This window comes from Leuciscus leuciscus, assembly GCF_965113295.1.
Source record: "Leuciscus leuciscus genome assembly, chromosome: 14".
NCBI classification, from domain to species: Eukaryota; Metazoa; Chordata; class Actinopteri; order Cypriniformes; family Leuciscidae; genus Leuciscus; species Leuciscus leuciscus.
This window is the reverse complement of record NC_138738.1, coordinates 21,020,532-21,039,145: the sequence shown is the minus strand read 5'-3', so window position 1 is coordinate 21,039,145 and position 18,614 is coordinate 21,020,532. Positions and strand designations below refer to the sequence as shown.

The window sequence follows — 18,614 nt, the reverse complement described above, 5'->3', positions numbered from 1 at the left end:
ACTATCGTCGTGAGTGTCATTTTAGCACTCCACTGTGCACGAGCTGCATATTCCTGTCCGGTTCGCACAGGATTACCTAATTAACAGAGAGCACATACTTAAAGGATATCCGTTTCTAATGTGCAATATGACTTTTGAAGAACCGTGTGGAGACAACGCGACGGAAAGGTATGTTTTCATATAAAACTCACAGGTGTTGTTGCATATTAGTTTGACCGTGCCTGTTGTCCGTTTGTGCCGTTGAAAGATCACAATAATTTCCCGATTTTCTTTATTCTTTTTTTTTTTTTACCATGTGGTGATCTGCTTTATTAACGAACGCGTCTGTCATTGCACATTTGTCTCTTTCTTAAATAACGTTACTTATTTGCTGCAAGGAACTCCTGCAGAAGTTCGACCAAACAACAATAACTGTTACTTGTGTGACATTGATCTTTTGCAAACCGCGAGAATTGTATTGTTCTGTTTGTATGAGGGATCGCCTGTAAGTTAAAACTGATGTGTTTTCTTAATCTTCTCTTAGAATGGACACTGTTGAAAAGGCACTGGAAGAGGTTCTGACTGCTGCATTACCTCAGGGATGCATCACTGTGGGAGTTTATGAGGCAGCGAAGTCACTTAATGTGTAAGTGAACATTGAAAGACCCTTTCCATCCAAACCATACCTGGGTTATTTCACATTTAAAAAAAATCTGTGCTTCACTATTGACAATACTATAGACATTGGATCTTTTTTTGCTCATGGAATTTGGCCAATGTGATCGCACCTTAAGATTACAATTTCCATTGGATATTCTCCTGCTTTTGCACATTTTTAAAAGTACTTTCATTGACATTTTCGCAGGGACCCAGACAACGTGGTCTTATGTCTGCTGGCCACAGACGAGGAGGATGTGAAAGATGTCGCGCTCCAGATTCACTTCACCTTGATCCAAGCGTTCTGTTGCGAGAATGACATCAATATCTTGCGAGTGAACAACATGAGACGTCTGGCAGAGATCCTGGAGGGTGTGAAACCGGGAGGAGAGTCGATGGACCTACACTGTGTGTTAGTCACCGTATGTGTCATTTCATACTCTTTGTATCAGTTTATTGCTTGCACGCAATTGCTTCGATCACAGCTGCAGACTTGTTCATGCATATTCATATTAACTGCCAGGAAAGGATTAGTTAAACTCTTTGAGAACGGCATGCCTGAATTAGTTTAAAGTTCAACGATCCATTCAGAGTGTCTGTGATGTGGAATTCCAGCCGGTCTGGAGCTGCAGTAAACTGGCAGCTCTTCAGAGTGATCTGATCTAATGGCACTGCTGAACTTCTGTGGGCGTCTCTAGTATTCGCAGAACTTCCTGTGCAACAGTGGGGCATTTCTGCAAACACCGTTTCCTGGAAGAAAAAGCTCTGTGAAGTGACCATCTTTAACAAATTAGAGAGAGGCCCTTTGAAAACAAGTGCTTGTCAGTTAACAGCAGCTGTTAAAATCACTTACCGCCAGACTCTTGCAGACCTACTGAATTGATCTAGAATACATGTGATGTACAAGTGCACTTCACTCACAATGTTCCTCTTTTTCTTTCACAGAATCCGCAGTCATCCACGTGGAAGGATCCAGCCCTCAGCAAACTGAATCGATTCTGCAGAGACAGCCGGGGTTTGGACCAGTGGGTGCCGGTTATCAATCTCCCCGAACGATGAACAGAAGTGGACAAACAATGTCACCGCTTTTACGGGCTACTGCACTAGATTCGTGCTCTGGATGAAGCTTAATGCCAGTGAGAATGAGACATGAGGGGGATTAATGAAATTCAATGGATGAAATGTATTCCAGCAAACCCAATGATCAGAAGTGTGGATTTTGTGTGTCATGCTGGACGGTCGATTCATGGTTTCACCTCAGAGCAGGAAGAATGACTCAGCACTATGTTCGCAGTGCTTCAAGGGAATCACAAGTCCCACAGTTTGCCGGGAATGAGACCGTACAGGAAACTGAATCACACATGCTGGATTAGAGGACTAGGAGTGACCTGAGAGACTGGAGTGAGTCCAGCTGGAATCTACTCAATGAAATGTGATCGGATGTCGCAGATCAGATGGACTGTTAAATGTTGGGCATGACCCTTTTGCAGACACGCTGCAATTTAAAGACAACTTATGATATTAATGCTGTCCTGTATTCTAATTATTTAAAAGGGAATATACAACATTCTTTATTGATTTAGATAGAAATGAGTTCCTTGTTTTCATTTTAACTATACTGGAATATGTTCTCTGTATTTTTAAACTGTTAATTTATTAATTGTATTTATATTGTTGCTTTCATCTTCAGATATTGTTAAAAATAAAATGTCTGACCCATGTATATGTCTTTGGCAGTGTTTCTATTGTCTGAGTTCATTGAACTTGTTATGCACAATATGTTGCTACCAAATCAGTTATCGGCTGATATTTATATGTATCAGATTATTTTGGATATTTAATTGTGCATGCTCAATGCCACTATTTTTACAGTTAGATAAGCTTTGCGACCACCTAACAAACACTCAATGCTAATCCTTAAAAATGCTAATAATTTAACAACACTTAAGTAATCTTTAGCAAATCTTAAAATGAAAATGTATTTTGCATACGTTACATTAAAATGTTCAGATGCATAAACCCCTCTTGTAGCATTTGAAAGGACTGGTTTTAGTTTTTAATATTTTATTCTTTAGAAATTGTGCAGAATTTTTTTAAAGGCTATTTTTCAGTCGTTGGCTATAAAATTAATAATATTAGCTTATCAGAATCAGTCAGAATTTAAATATCAGTACAAACAGGTCACAAGATGTTCCCGTAAACTATGGGTGCACGATGTTTTGGAATTTAAGATCATTACTTATGATGTCCTATATTATTATTTAAAAGGGAATTTAAAACAGTCTTTATTGATTTAGATATAAATTAGTTGCTTTAGAAAAAACTGTAGAATTTGAATATTCTTTAAGGCTATTTTTTTTTATCATCGGCCATAAAATAAACTATTATTGACTTGTCGGAATCAGGCAGAATTTAATTATCCGTGTATTCCTATAGTTCTTTAAACGTGGTCAATGTGTAAAAAAAAAAAAAAACACAAAAAAGGACATTTATTTTACTAAAAAACTATTTCATGACTTTGCAACTAAATTTGATCATTTAAATGCACCGTATGCTAAATGTTTCAAGTGGCAGGTACATTTTGATGTTGTAGAGGGCAGTTTTGAAGTGTCATTGGGCTTTATTTTGTCAACAGCATTTTGAAAACCATCCAACAGCTTTCTTCTCTTGTATTGCTAAATAAAAAAAAAAAAATAAAAAAGAAGAAGGTATTTCCACAAGTAGGTGGGACAGAGAATTCCATTACGTTCACTACGGCAGCTGGGAGACGCATGACGTCGGGTCATCACGGCCTTGTGTCTTTACACAAAACAGAAGATAATCCGGGCCCTGACCAAGCCAGAAATAGAAATAGCACTGAGAGAGTGAATCATACCTGACAGCATCAGCATACAGACGGGGTGGGGGACATGCAAAACGATGGCAGAGTTAAAATGTGCACAAATAAAATAGAAAGAGGCAAGGCTATTCAAGGCTGGAGCAGGAGAGCTGACAACTAAAAATAGCCCTCTGTTCCTTCTGACCTGTAATGTTGCCTGGATCATAATCATACACTGTTCGCTCGTTGGCCAGAGGAGAACTGGCCCCTGACTGAGCCTGGTTTCTCACAAGGTTTTTTGCATTCTGTCACCTGATGGAGTTTTGGTTCCTTGCCACTGTTGCCTTGGCTTTTGTCTTGCTAAGTTGGGGACATTTTGTTGTATTATTTTCATGTTATCACTGTGAAGCTGCTTTGATGCAATCTGTATTGTAAAAAGCGCTATATAAATAAAGGTGACTTGACACAAGAATGAGACAGGACAAAGAGAGAGAAGACTGGAAAGACCCTAATATTGAATACCACTGTGAACTGTTGTTTCATTTCCAGCTAAAGCTTTGCTGCATTTCTCTTAAGCAGCTGATGTTGGGAAACAGTTTGTACAAAGGAACTGGGTCATTAGGCCATATTTTCAAACAGGAAACTGATCCTCAGTGTTCATGTTCCCTTAAACTATAGATGCAAGACATGGGAACATATCCATCCATCCATCAATATTATTATTTTGTTTATTTTTATTTATTGGGTATTTAATTGTGCATGTTCATTTCCCCTATTTTTTCATTTAGATGATCTTTGTTATCATCTAACTCACTTAACGTTAATCAGTAACTTTAGAATAAGGTCCCATTTGTTAACATTAGTTAATGCATTTGCTAACGAACAATAAAAAGCAATATATTTGCAGCATTTAATAATCTTTGTTAATGTTAGATAATAAAAATACAATTAGTCAATGTTTGTTCTTGTTCTTGTTAGTTCACAGTGCGTTTACTATTGTTAAAATATTAACAACTTTTGATTTAAATGTATAAATGTTGAAATTAACTTTGACATTAATGACCATTCTGTTTTCTAAAGGTCATTTTAATCATATTAAGCAGAATAATTATACTGACAACTATGAAAAAAAAAAAAAATCCTGCATATATTTCCTCGCATACTGTAGCTTAAATGAGCCTTTCCACCTAGGGTTCCTGGCAGGGGAGTCTTTGGCAGACTGATGCAGTTACGTGTTTTAGTTAAGAAATACATTTGAAAGCTACACTTGGATCTTTACTACACTTGACTACACACACAACTGTGATGCAAAAGCCCCATCAGAGAGCCAGACTGACCATTTTGGGAGGGATATTTCTGTCCTAGGCTGAAGTAAACAGGGCTGACATTATGCCCCTGCTACCTTTGGAGTTTCTGCACCCGGCCTTCCATTAACCTCATCCTGCTAAATACAGGTGCGGAGGTAAATGGTGTGACACTGTGGTACTTTCTCGCTAAAAGTGCCTAGAGCTGGGAAACTCCAGCTTTATACGTTTGGGGCCATGATTTTATAGGTGGAAGTGAGACGTCGACTGTTCCCACACATGAGGAATGCAAATGTTTCTGAAGGGACTGACTGCAGTGCCACAGATCAAACAATTTAATGTTCCTCATCTCAGAGGGGTAAACATCTATTGTAAGTAATCCTTTACTTGCAAAATCATGCATGATTACACTATACTTTTTTAAAGGAAATTTATTATTTTATTCAATAAGTGTGCAATATATTGATCAAAAGTCACAGTAAAGATTTTTCACATTGTTAAAAAATCTATTAATCTATTTCAAATAAATTATGTTTTTTATATTAATCAAAGCATCCTGGAAAAAACATTTAAGCAGCACAAGTGTTTTTAAAATTGACAATAATAAGAAATGTTTCTTGAGCACCAAATCAGCATTAAGATTGATTTCTGAAGGATCATGTTATACTGAAGACTTAAAATAATTCAACTTTTGCATCACAGGAATAAATTATATTTTTAAATATATTAAAATAGAAAACAGTTATTTTAAACTGTAATACTATTTATTTTTGATTAAATAAATGTGGCCTTGGTGAGCATAAGGGGATTTTAAAAATCTTACTGACCCCAAACTTTTGAACAGTAGTGTTTCATTCCTGTTTCCTTTTGTTCTTGTCACTAGTTTGTTTCCATGATTACTAATTATGTTGTTCACCTGTTTCTTGTTGAGTTCCCCATTATTTAGTGCCCTTAGGGGCTGCTTACAAGACACTTACTTAAAAACGGAACACTTTTTATGCGTTTTGGCCATTCATGCAAATGGTTACGTCATGTGCATGCGTATTACATGTTCAGTCTATTAGGCTCGTAGTGTTTCTTTACAAAGTAACATTGCCAACTACTGGCCTGGCATGAATAATACAGCGTTTTTAGTTTTTTCCCGGAACAGGGATGTTTTTGACACATTTGACATATTGGCGTCTGTACACGAAAATCGTAAAGGAAAAACGTTTCTGGTTTTAGTACATCATTGTCGTGTTGCGTGCCTTTAGTTTGTTCAAATGGTAACACTTTAGTTTAGGTCAGTTCTCACTATTTAGTTGCTTATTAGCATGCATATTACTAGGATATAGGCTGTTTATTAGTACTTATAAAGCACATATTAATGCTTTATTCTCCATTACCATATTCCACATCCCATAATCCTAATACCTAAACTTAACAACTACCTTACTATTAATAATTATGAGTTTATTGAGGCAAAAGTCGTAATTAATAATTAATTAATTAATAGTGAGAACTGGACCCCAAACTAAAGTGTGACCGTACTAGGTTCTGCAGTGGTGAGATGAACTGTTTTAACCTCAGGAGAGAAATACTATTACACAGGCAAAAATCCTGAAATACCAAGCCAAGTATTAATGTACTATATTCATTAATGGACACCTGTGGTCTCGGAAAGCTCTGGCATATAGCTGAATAATAACAAATAAATGGCTCCTTGTTTTCCTTAAACAGGATTACAGGGTTTATCCTGGAGCCCTTCCACCCGAGATGACATGTAACTCTATCACTAAAATTGACAAGAGCACAAAGCCAGTTCATCAATCAACCGCAAGAAGCTCCACTGATAACATCGATCTAGGGCAGTAAATACAGTCTGACCTGTTTCTGAGTGTAGTGGGTATGAGAGGAGCTCTACTGGGATCATTGCATAACAACAAGGCTTTGACTTGGAGCAGAGACCCAAATAAAACAATATCAGAGAAATTAGAGCAAGTGGGAGAAGTGAGACCATGAACACCTGGCTGGTGTGGGAAAGCATAAGGAAGTTTTTACATACACATTATACTCTAGTGACAAAAAACAAACAAACTTGATAATACGACAAAACTACTTTTTTAAAGGGTTTGATTTTGAGTGCACCTATGACAGATTGGTTGATTTGATTGCCTTTATGCCGTTATTATAATGCATCAAGGCTGCATTTATTTGATCCAAAATAGAGTAAAAATAGTAATATTGTGAAGTATTATTACAATTAAGGCTGAAGTTTCAGCAGCCATTACTCTTCAGTATCACATACTTCAGAGAACATTCTAATATTCTGATTTGTTGCTAATATTATTATCAATATTGAAAACAGTTATGCTGCTTAATATTTTTGTGGAAACCATGATACAATATATTTTTTTCAGGATTTTCTTTTAAACTGAAAGTTTAAAGTTTTTTTGTTGTTGTTGTAATAATTAGTTTTACTGTCACTTTTGATCAACTCAATGTGTCCTTGCCGTATAAAAGTATCAGTTTATTATTGACCCCAAAACTTGTTTCTTTTCTTTTTTTACAACAGAAATGAATCAACACTTGTACTTACTTAAGCTGGACTATGACACTATTTTCTTCTAGATCTGCTGTACAGCCGAAACAAACTTTGTTGCATTATTTTCCTGTTATCACTGTAAAGCTGCTTTGAGACAACCTGCATTCTAAAAAGCGCTATTTAAATAAAGGTGACTTGACTTATATATACTGTATATAACTTTCTAATAATTGTTTCTGCTTGTATTAGCATTTGCTAAATATGATTGTAACAGTGAAACATGCATTTTATGTAAAGCTGCTTTGAAACAATATGTATTGTGAAAAGTGCAATATAAATACATTTTTAATTAAATAAAATAAAATAAATAAATGTAGATTTAATACTGGACTTAGAAGAGAACATGCATAAACAAGACAACAAGTCTGAGAATATATATTTTGTTGGAAAAAGACAACATCTACAACCCAATATATTGGGACCCAGTTCTTGAATTCTGCACAATGAAAGGAAGATGAAACATTCATTTAAATATGATGACACTGAATGCTCTTCATATAAAAAAGATATATATTTTTCAAAGGCAAAAAGAGATAAGAAGGCAGACCGAAAAGCTTGTGCATGTCATATTTACAATACAAAAGCACCTTTAGAAATGACCACTGCATCAGGAAAAACACAATTGTCCAAATAACAACAGGCCACTGTGACAACTCAATACTACTTTTGGGAAACATTGCAAAAATGTCACTTTAAAAGCATCGCTCAACGAGAAAGCAAGGCTGAAATTGCCATTCAAAGCATGCTGTTGTTCAAATAAGATTGTGGTTTAGCACAGTTGCAAGTTCAGGTGCATGATAAATCATTATTGTTGCACAGGCAAGGATCAGATGTCGGCCTGGGTATATATCCAGAAGATGTCTGTGGGACAGCAGCACCTAGTTCACAGTAGTTTAACTCTGGCTGTTGTCTCGACACAGTGAACGAGTCAGGAATACTTCAGTAAGGCTGGTTCTGCTGGTCTGGTGAAGTTGTTTTCTGCCAGCTGTGTCATGAAGGCATTACACACTCACTTTCATTATATGCATGGCAATTCACAAGAGTTTTACAAAAAAGGTACAGTAAACATGGAATGATGTCAAAATGCATGAATATAACAGTCGCAAAAATGACCACAATCAGATAAATCATTGTGTGCTCGGTGTGTACAGAAAAATCATATATGTGAACCTACGTGAGTTTCTATTGCTGGTTAGATCCCAGAATGAGATGGCACAATGACATTAAAAGTTTGACATAATAAAGAAACAATCAAGAAATGCATACATTATGGTATAAGGCATCTTTTAAATAATCATTAAAGGGTTACAATATATTATGTACCATGATCTGCAATAAAGTATTGCTACTGTATCTATAATACACAGGGCAATAACAAGAGTCAAAGTATCCTAATGCAAATTCAGAAGATTTTCAAAAGTTTTTTTTAAAGAATGGGGGTTCTGTGAAATGGGTAAAACAAACACAGTTTGGTAATACTTTACAAAAAAAAAAAAATATATATATATATCAATTTAGGCTTTTATTCATATAGAAATAATCAACGCACACATAACGGTAAACAGAAGCTCAAGCATGCTTGCTTGCCGTGCGAGAACCAATGAGGTTCATTCTTGTGTTACGCAGCATGTCTGAGCTTCCGCAAGAACCAATGAGGTTCATTCTCGTGTTACGCAGCACATTTGAACTTCTGCAAGAACCAATGAGGTTCATTCTCGTGTTACGCAGCACGTTTGAGTTTCCGCAAGAACCAATAAGGTTAGGCTAATTCTCGTGTGTTACGCAGCACATTTGAACTTCTGCAAGAACCAATGAGGTTCATTCTCGTGTTACACAGCACATTTGAACTTCTGCAAGAACCAGTGAGGTTCATTCTCGTGTGTTACGCAGCAGGTTTGAGTTTCCGCAAGAACCAATAAGGTTAGGCTAATTCTCGTGTGTTACACAGCACGTTTGAGCTTCCGCAAGAACCAATGAGGTTTGCTCTTGTGCACCATGTGAGCTATTATGTTCGCTGATCAATGTTTACTATATGTGAATAAAAGCATAAATTAAATCTGTTCATCATATAAAGCGATCGAATCTCTTCACAAAATTTGGATTGAACCGCTCGATTCATACGGATTAGTTTTAAGATCAAAGCTTTTTTAAGCGACAAAGTAGTTGTGTAGACTTTCAACTAAGGGACAGAAATCTCTCTTTAATTTAAAACATCTTCATCTGTGTTTCTAAGATGAACGAAAGTCTTACGGGTTTGGAACGACATGAGGGTGAGTAATTGATGAATTTTTTTTTTTTTTTTAAATACAGTACAAAAAAAAAAAGGATATACTGTGAAATATTATTACAATTTAAAATAACAGTTTATTAGTGTGATGGCAAAGCTAAATTTTCTGCAGTCGTTACATAAAAAATCAGCTTTAATTTGTTGCTCAAGTAACAGTTCTTATTATCACAGTTTAAAAACAGTTGTGTATCGCTAAATATTTCAGTGGAAACCATATTTTTTTCCCAGGATTCTTTTAGGAATAGAAAGTTAATTAGAAACAGATTTTTTTTGTAACAAATGTGCTTACTGTCCCTTTTGATCAATTTAATGCATCTTTGCTTAATAGAAGGTTTATTTTATTTTATTTTTTATGAACTTTACTTTTGAACTGTAGTGTATTTTACATTTTTAACATTTCAAGTTGAAGTAATCAATGAATTGAACCTTGTTGTAAAGTGTTACCCACATTCTGTCTGGCTGGAATAAACAACATTTCCACATGAACACATCATTTTGTATTAGGTTACTCTTAAAATGCTGATCTGCAAGTTTAGGCAGTTGTTGAACTTTTGAAACACAGCTCCCCTGGAGAAAAGGAGAAAAGGAGAAAAAGAGAAAAAGAAAAGGGCACGACGTTGTATGTAGTGTTTTGACAGGAGTAGTTAGCTTTGTATCACTCCATTGTTCAAAGAGTGAGTTAATGAGGGAGGGCCGGAGCGGCATTGCGTCAATGTGACGCCTCCAAAGACACCTGTTTCCTCCTCCAATGAGCACAAGCACCATTCACACATTCATGATGCTGACATTTCACCTCTCACATCAACCCTCCACACTCCCTGTGACTGGACACCTTTAAAAGCATCAGATAGGGTCAAAAGCACTGCAGATGAGGCTCTGCTTATCTGCAGATATATATTACAGACTGCAGTCATTAAATTATCGTTTCCTGTTCTTTGTGATACTAGCGCCCACTCTGACCTCACCCTTTATTTGCAGGAGACACAACCACATCAGTGGACTCCATCACAAAGCAAACAAATCATCTGTGCTGTGCCCTAAAGCTAAAAATTCATTCATGGGTTGGTTTTGTCTTTGCACCACAAATGATTTGTTTACTAGGTGCTTTGACTCTCCTTTTCATAGACAACATGAACATTTCTAGTCAGGAGATTTGTGGATACAATCAAATAATGGCTTGGGGTTTAGTTCACTTTAAGGCAAATGGGGAATGGATGTTTGAAGATCATATTCTCTCTCAAAAAAAAATAACAATAAAAGGAACATCAAAACACACATCAAGAGTTCAAGCATCCCACTACAATATAGTGCAGGGCTTTTTATCTTTAAAAGGGTTTTCTGAAGCTGGGATACCCATAAGCAGAGGGTCATACTTGGCATGTTCGCTGCAGTAATGCATGAGGTCTGCAGAAGCTTTAGACACCTGCAGAGAAGAGACACAATGTGAAATTTGAGAGATTTGTGTACAAGTAAATTAAGTTAAGTCAAGTCAAGTCTATTTGTATAGCGCTTTTCACAATACAGATTGTATCAAAGCAGCTTCACAGTATTAAATTAAAATAATACAACAAAGTTTGTTTCAAGAGGAATTTATTGATTGATCAAATTAAATTAAATATCCCCAAAATATCCCCAACTGAGCAAGCCAAAGGCAACAGTGGCAAGGAACCGAAAAACTCCATCAAGTGACCTAATGGTGTCCTAAAACTCCATCAGGTGACCTAATGGAGAAAAAAAAACCTTGGGAGAACCCAGGCTCAGTCGGGGGCCAGTTCTCCTCTGGCATTTATGAGCTAGAGGCCGGATTGTAGTTTGAACTATAGGATTATATGAATGCCTGGCTGAAGAAATGCGACTTTAATCTAGTTTTAAACTGGGAGAGCGAGTCTGAGCAACGAACAGTATCAGGAAGACTATTCCAGAGTTTTGGAGCCAAATGTGAAAATGCTCTCCCTCCTTTGGTGGTTCTGGATATCCTAGGTATGACCAAAAGCCTTGAATTTAGTGATCTTAAAGAGCGCGATGGATTATAGGGCGATAGAAGATCCGTTAAATAGACTGGAGCTAAGCCGTTTAGGGCTTTATAAGTCAGTAGCAATACCTTGTAATTAATACGGAACTTTATAGGTAACCAATGCAGTGATGATAAAATCGGTGTTATATGATCATATTTTCTTGATCTCGTAAGAACTCTAGCGGCGGCATTTTGGACTAACTGTAGCTTGTTTATTGAGGATGCAGGACAACCAGCTAATAAAGCATTACAGTAATCCAGTCTCGAGGTCATGAATGCATGAACTAACTTTTCTGCATCAGAAACTGATAGCATATTACGTAGCTTAGCAATGTTTCTAAGGTGGAAAAAGGCTGTTTTTGTAACATATGAAATATGATTTTCAAAAGACAGGTTGCAATCGAGTATAACACCCAGGTCTTTTACTGTAGCGGATAAAGTAACAGGACATCCTATGATGTTAAAGTTGTATTGTGCGAGGTTTTGTGGGCGGTTTTTTGAACCGATAAGTATTACCTCTGTCTTGTCTGGATTTAATAAAAGAAAATTACGCGTCATCCAATCTTTTATATCTTTAACACACTCTGTCAATTTGGAAAATTTAGCGTTTTCATCCGGCCGTGATGAAATATATATTTGAGTGTCATCAGCATAACAATGGAAACTAATTCCATGTTTCCTTATAATATTTCCAAGTGGCATCATATATATTGAGAATAACAGAGGGCCTAACACAGATCCCTGCGGCACTCCATAGTTTACTGGAGTTATGATCGATTTTTCTCCATTTAAATAGACAAAATGGTAGCGGTCAGATAGGTATGATTTGAACCAGTTTAATGCTTGTCCTTGAACACCAGTATAATTTTGTAGTCGATCTAAGAGTAATGTGTGATCTATAGTATCGAATGCAGCACTAAGATCAAGTAAAACTAGTATTGAGATACAGCCTTGGTCAGAAGCTAAAAATAAATCATTTGTGATTTTAACGAGCGCAGTTTCAGTGCTATGGTGCGGTCTGAATCCAGACTGAAACTTTTCATAGATATCATTTTGTTGCAAGAAAGAGCCCAGTTGAGCGGACACCACTTTTTCTAATATTTTAGACATAAATGGATGATTTGAAATGGGTCTATAATTTGCTAGATTATTATGATCTAATTGTGGTTTCTTAATGAGAGGTTTTATAACTGCCAGTTTAAATGTTCTTGGAACATGACCTAAAGATAAAGACGAGTTAATAATATTGAGGAGAGGCTCTTCCACTACAGGTAACACTTCTTTCAGTAGTTTAGTTGGTATAGGATCTAATAAACATGTTGTTGTTTTAGATGAAGTGATAAGTTTATTTAACTCGTTTCGTTCTATAGTTGTAAAGCACTGTAATTGTTCTTGCGGGGTGATAATTGAAGCTGAATTATAAGGCGCAATTGAAGATTGAACGTTTACAATTGTGGTTCTGATGCTTTCTATTTTCTCAGTGAAGAAGTTCATGAAATCATTACTACTGAACTGTAATGGGATATTTTGTTCGGGTGATGTCTGTTTATTTGTTAGTCTAGCCACGGTGTTAAATAAAAACCTTGGATTGTTTTGGTTGTTTTCTATTAGTTTGCGGAGGTGCTCAGCCCTGGCCGCTTTTAGGGCCTTTTTATAACGTGACATACTGTCTTTCCACGCGATTCGAAAGACCTCTAAATTAGTTTGTTTCCATTTACGCTCTAAAATACGGGTTTCTCTCTTTAAAACATGCGTAGTATTGTTGTACCATGGTGCTTTATTTTTCTCTCTGACCTTTTTTAATTTAATAGGTGCAACCACATCCAATGTTCTAGAGAGAATGGTGCTCATAGTGCTAGTTAGTTCTTCAAGTTCATCTGTTTGTTTGGGTTCAGGCAGCAGCTGAGACAGATTAGATAAGCAATTTGAGAAATTATCTATGGTGGATGGGAGGATTGTTCTGCCTGGTTGATAACGCGACGCCGCATGACATATTACAGCAGTACGTAATATGCAAGTTACCATGTAGTGATCAGTGACATCATCACTTTGTGGAATGATATCTATATCGGTTGGATCGGTTCCATGTGATATAATTAAATCGAGTGTATGATTAAGACGATGAGTTGGTCCGGTGACGTTTTGCTTGACCCCAAATGAATTTAATAAATCTGTAAACGCAGCCCCTAACGCATAAATTAACTATTAATTAGTCATTGAAGTGACTTGAAACTTGAAAATTCAATAATATGACTTTTGTACGCATGTAAAATGCAAAAAGATAATATTCCAACTATTTTGTCCATGCAATGAACATCAGTGGTGTCCAAGACAATACTGAATCCCATTGACTTTTATTGTATGACAAAAAAACACTAAGTCATTTTTCCAAATCATTTTTCCCCCGTTTCACAGAAGAAAGAAGTGCATACAGATTTCATTGGTAGTTTATAAAAAAATTAAATGAAAAACATTCTGTCAATTATATGACTTTTGTTCTTCTGCAAAACACAAAAGAAGAATAGTTCAATGTTTTTTGTCCATGCAATGAAGTGTGAGCCTACAACCTACAAGATCTTTAACCAATACCACATTCCAAAATAAAAGTAAAGTCATCAGAAGTATTAAATAACTAGGACTGTCAATTATAAAAAAATAATAACAATCAAATTATTACATTTAGTCAAATTAATGGGAAAGGGACAAGGGGTTATCCAATGCCCTAAAAAAATAAATAAAATAATATATATATATATATATATATATATATATATATATATATATATGTATATATGTATATATGTGTGTGTGTGTGTGTGTGTGTGTGTGTGTGTGTGTGTGTGTGTGTGTGTGTGTGTGTGTGTGTGTGTGTGTATTAAATAAAATACGATAAAATATTAAACTGACAGCCCTAAAAATAACACACATGGAAGTATAGGAATTTTCTTTTGAGCAAAATGTTTTAATATGAATTAAATTCAGTTAAAATTAAATAGAAATTAAAAAAAACTATAATTTAGTTTCTTCAAACCATCCTGTTTCTAGATTTACAGCTCTGCATACTAATTTTCTCAGCCATCTCATAAAGTGCCGTTTAGTATGCCATTTAAACAGTCTTGAAGCTGTTTCCATATTTTTCCAACTTTATTTATTTATTTAAATCGAATTAAAATTTTGTAAAAATCTGGCGAAGGCACAATTTATTAACCATTTCACAACATCTTTAGCATCATGAGAAACAAATTAAATCAAGTGTGTCCAAAAGTCTCACTTACTGTGTAATGGATGGTATTCAAATATTTAATGGTACCATGTTATGCGACAGCACTTTTATTTAATGATTAATGAAAATTCATTTACTGTACCTTTATTCTCTCTATGTTAGCTTCTATCCGTAGCTGCTGAACAGTCCTTCTGGCTTGGGCTATATTATTAGAGCTTTGCTTAGACGACATCTTTGATTATCTTCACAGACCTGGATTGAAAACAACAACAAAAAAGTTGATATTGACATGCACTCTACTTTGTTTCCTATGAGCAGCCAGCAGCAGATCAAAGTTACATGTCATTCCAGTCCCATTATTCATGAGCTAAATACAGCAGAATTATCATGCAAAACTTGTGCAAGACAGGAAATCTGTCTGTATGCACATGCATGTTAACACATATATCTCCCTGAGGAGGCACCGAGGGCCCCTTTGACTCCTGCAGTGGGTGGGGGTGTTTAGTGCGTCAAACCCCCAGCGAGGGGCTTTTTCACTGGGTCTGCAGCCTCTGTATTGCTTTACGACTGCAGGAGGGAGAACCAAAGCAAGCTGTGTGTGAACAGAAAACAGAAGATCCCATGCTGCCAGCAGCTCGGTCTCTGCAGCTACTGACTGTTCCTGCAGAGCACTCTTTCCGTAAACCATCGTCACCGGTTACTCTGCCAACTCATCATGCGCAATGATGCACAGGCACAGAGAGACAGAGTCAGCGTTGCAGTCGCTCAAGCAGGAGTTGTGCAATGCAAATGGTAGAAAAGGAAATGGTGAGGCAGGTGGTCTCTCGTTGATCAGGATATATAGAGAGGATGGTTAGCTTTCAAAGCTGACAATTAGGATTGAGAAATAAAAACAACATTTTTGGTAGTAGAAATCAATATCAGTGAAATGTCACTATAGCACAGCAAAAAAAAAAAATAAAAAATAAAATAAAAAGGAATTCCGGATATTACCGAATATTATATATTAATATATATAATATATATATATATATATATATATATATATATATATATATATATATATATATATATATATATAATACATTTTACAGAATTCAAATGGGTCAGATACATTTTGTGGTCTACGTCACTTTAAGCTGCAGCTTCAGTGTCTATTTATAATGTAGGGAGGCTTTAGATTCTAGAGAGCATTTGATTGGACAGAAAATCTGAGGTGCAGAGTGATGTCATCAAAATCATTTATCCATATTGGCAGAAGTGAGATAGTGTAAGTTTTGAATGCTTATATCTTCTAAATGTGAATTTTGTCATTGTTTTGGAGCACACTACCTTATAGATAATAGTAAGGCTAAATGCCAAAAAACAAAAAAAAATGTTTCATGGGGATTAAGGTATCATTGTTTCAGTGTAATTATATACTTAAGTACTGAGTAATATTAATTAACAACATGTATTTGCTAGATGGTTAGGGTTAGGAATAGGAATAGGGTTTGGTTTAGGGTTTGTGCATGTAATTATGCATAATTTTCTGTAATTACTACAGTAAGAACATGCAACATATGTAGGGAATAAAATAAAAACATTTAAAATATAGTGTTGTAAAATTTGTAAAGTATTTTTAATAAAGTAAAATTCGTTGTAAATATTCAAGAAAAGATCAAATAAAAAGAGCAGTGTATTGTTTTATCTTTCTGTTGTCAAAAATATATTTTTTATCATATCATCTGCAACATGCAGCAGGTCTTTTAGCTTTCACTGTAAACAGAGCCATTGATAATTATGTAAGTGTTTTTGTTTTCGCTGTTCGTGTCTGATGTAGACACAGTGTAAGTGTCAGTTTTGACAACAGGAGAAATGTTTATTAGAGTGGCTTCCATATTGCTACATGGTCAGCCGCATAATCTCTGGCACAACAAACCCTTGTATCCAACTTCCTGAGAAGCCCAGACACAGCTTTATCAAGAATTCAGAGGAAGAGTGTATGGCTGTCTCCCGTTCTACCGGCACAGGGCTGCTATCTCTACACGGAGGTCTGTGTTGGGAGGTGACCTTATCTGGTCGCACACCAGACATAGCTAGGGGTTAAGAGGTTTGGATAACAACTACTTGTTAATGTAGTGACATAATTAGTGTGAGACAGAGGCCGTAGTTGCTCCCACAAACTCTGAGGTCAAGGGGCCATCCATACATTACGGCCCAGAGAACACTACTTAGCTGCAGCTTAACAAGTATAGGGACGTCCCGCGTGACGTCACGCCATTTGGAGCAGCCATCTTGACGGAATAGAAAATGCTAAACCGCCGGTGATACTCGTGATACTACAGCTCGTCGCGAAATATTCCTATCATGCCCGAGCGACGCTGTGCAGTTGGATGCGATCAGATACGTGATCATATAAAAGGATCCCAAAGAAACAAAACGGAGAAACAAGTGGTTGGCGGCAATAAACAGGCAAAACGCTGATGGCGGTGTTTGGCTTCCAACTGTTTGTGATATAAGGTACAAGAAGTAAAATGTAAACAAATTATAAAAGTGCATGTAAAATATACAATAAAGTTTAGATGAAATTATACAAGGTTACTTGACTTTTTACGTCTATTCAGTTTTTGTAACATGTCCATGACAATTTTGTCCATGTTATTGTCCATGACAATTTTAGAACTCTATTCTATTCTGTTCTATAACAAACAAAAAAACATTAGCGTTAGATTAAACTGAGAAGGGTCCATATTGCATATTGTTGTCCTACTGTTAGTTTAACTGCTTCTATTGTTCTCATTTGTAAGTCGCTTTGGATAAAAGCGTCTGCTAAATGAATAAATGTAATGTAAATGTAAACCGATAGCCTGCGCTTTTGTATGCTTTTAATGAAGCTCCGGTGTAGCGTGATGGGAAGTGAATAAGGTAGCTGTAAATGTCACCGAACTCAATGCCAGGAAGTTTTTCTACACATTTAACGTTAATGCCTGTAAAAAGAACTTGTGGTGCTTCATATGGATCTATGATTCCTAATTCCTTTATCTTCCTCTTGTATATACTTGTGTATATATATATATATATCTTTTTGTGATGCTAATAAGTGCAATGACATGACGTGAAGAGTTAGCTGACGGCCACTGCGCTAATAATAGATCACTTAAGTTAGTAGTGGGGGGGAAAATCGATTCTGTTAAGTATCGAGATATTTTGCGCACACAATTATATCAATACTGTAGCACAAAGTATTGCAATATTTAGGCTAATTATAAAATAATTATACTAATAATTATATTATTAGTATAATAATATACTCTCTAATATATTACCCACCCCTAATAATAGATCCATTGCCACTGAGTAGCTGACGGATCATGTATTCCGTCAAAATGGCTGACACGCGGCTAGGGGTCACGTGACTGGGAGATCCCTATAGACAAAACATGACGCCTCTACCGATAGCAGTTTACTAATGATGACATTTTCAGGACAATAAAGCATCCCAGGTTGCTAATTTTAGATGAATCAAGAATTGCTCAAATCAAACAGGTTAAACTGTTGGCATGCATGTCTTTTGTTTAAAGCTGCAAAATGACTAAATTGATTAGCAATGCATGTGTTTACATGCATAGTTACAATTAAGCTACAAGTATATTTTGTGTATGTCTCCGTCTTCATGTCTTTATCAATTTATACAGAGCACATTTGTAATTGAAAGAAACAACACTGAAGAATTAAATAAACAATGATGATAATATGTGGTTAGTAA

The 18,614-nt window shown here is 36.0% G+C and overlaps 2 protein-coding genes across 5 annotated transcripts in view; one reads left to right on the top strand and one right to left on the bottom strand.

Annotated features, from left to right (window-relative positions):
- The first annotated feature begins 5 nt into the window (after window positions 1–5).
- gadd45ab (growth arrest and DNA-damage-inducible, alpha, b) lies at window positions 6–2,357 on the top strand. Its single transcript, XM_082137060.1, has 4 exons — window positions 6–168; window positions 524–625; window positions 845–1,058; window positions 1,582–2,357. The coding sequence occupies exons 1-4, from the start codon at window positions 119–121 to the stop codon at window positions 1,693–1,695; spliced, it is 480 nt and encodes a 159-aa protein (XP_081993186.1). The 5' UTR covers window positions 6–118; the 3' UTR covers window positions 1,696–2,357.
- Window positions 2,358–9,591: 7,234 nt separating this feature from the next.
- gng12b (guanine nucleotide binding protein (G protein), gamma 12b) overlaps window positions 9,592–18,614 on the bottom strand; it is a 62,711-nt gene continuing 53,688 nt past the window's right edge. For all 4 annotated transcript variants that reach the window (XM_082137070.1, XM_082137069.1, XM_082137071.1 and 1 more), the window contains exons 2-3: window positions 15,009–15,118; window positions 9,592–11,052 (exon numbers count right to left, since the gene is read on the bottom strand). In XM_082137070.1, coding sequence (XP_081993196.1) covers window positions 10,927–11,052; window positions 15,009–15,098 — 216 coding nt within the window. In that variant the 5' untranslated portion in view covers window positions 15,099–15,118 and the 3' untranslated portion in view covers window positions 9,592–10,926. The remainder of the gene's footprint in view (window positions 11,053–15,008; window positions 15,119–18,614) is intronic.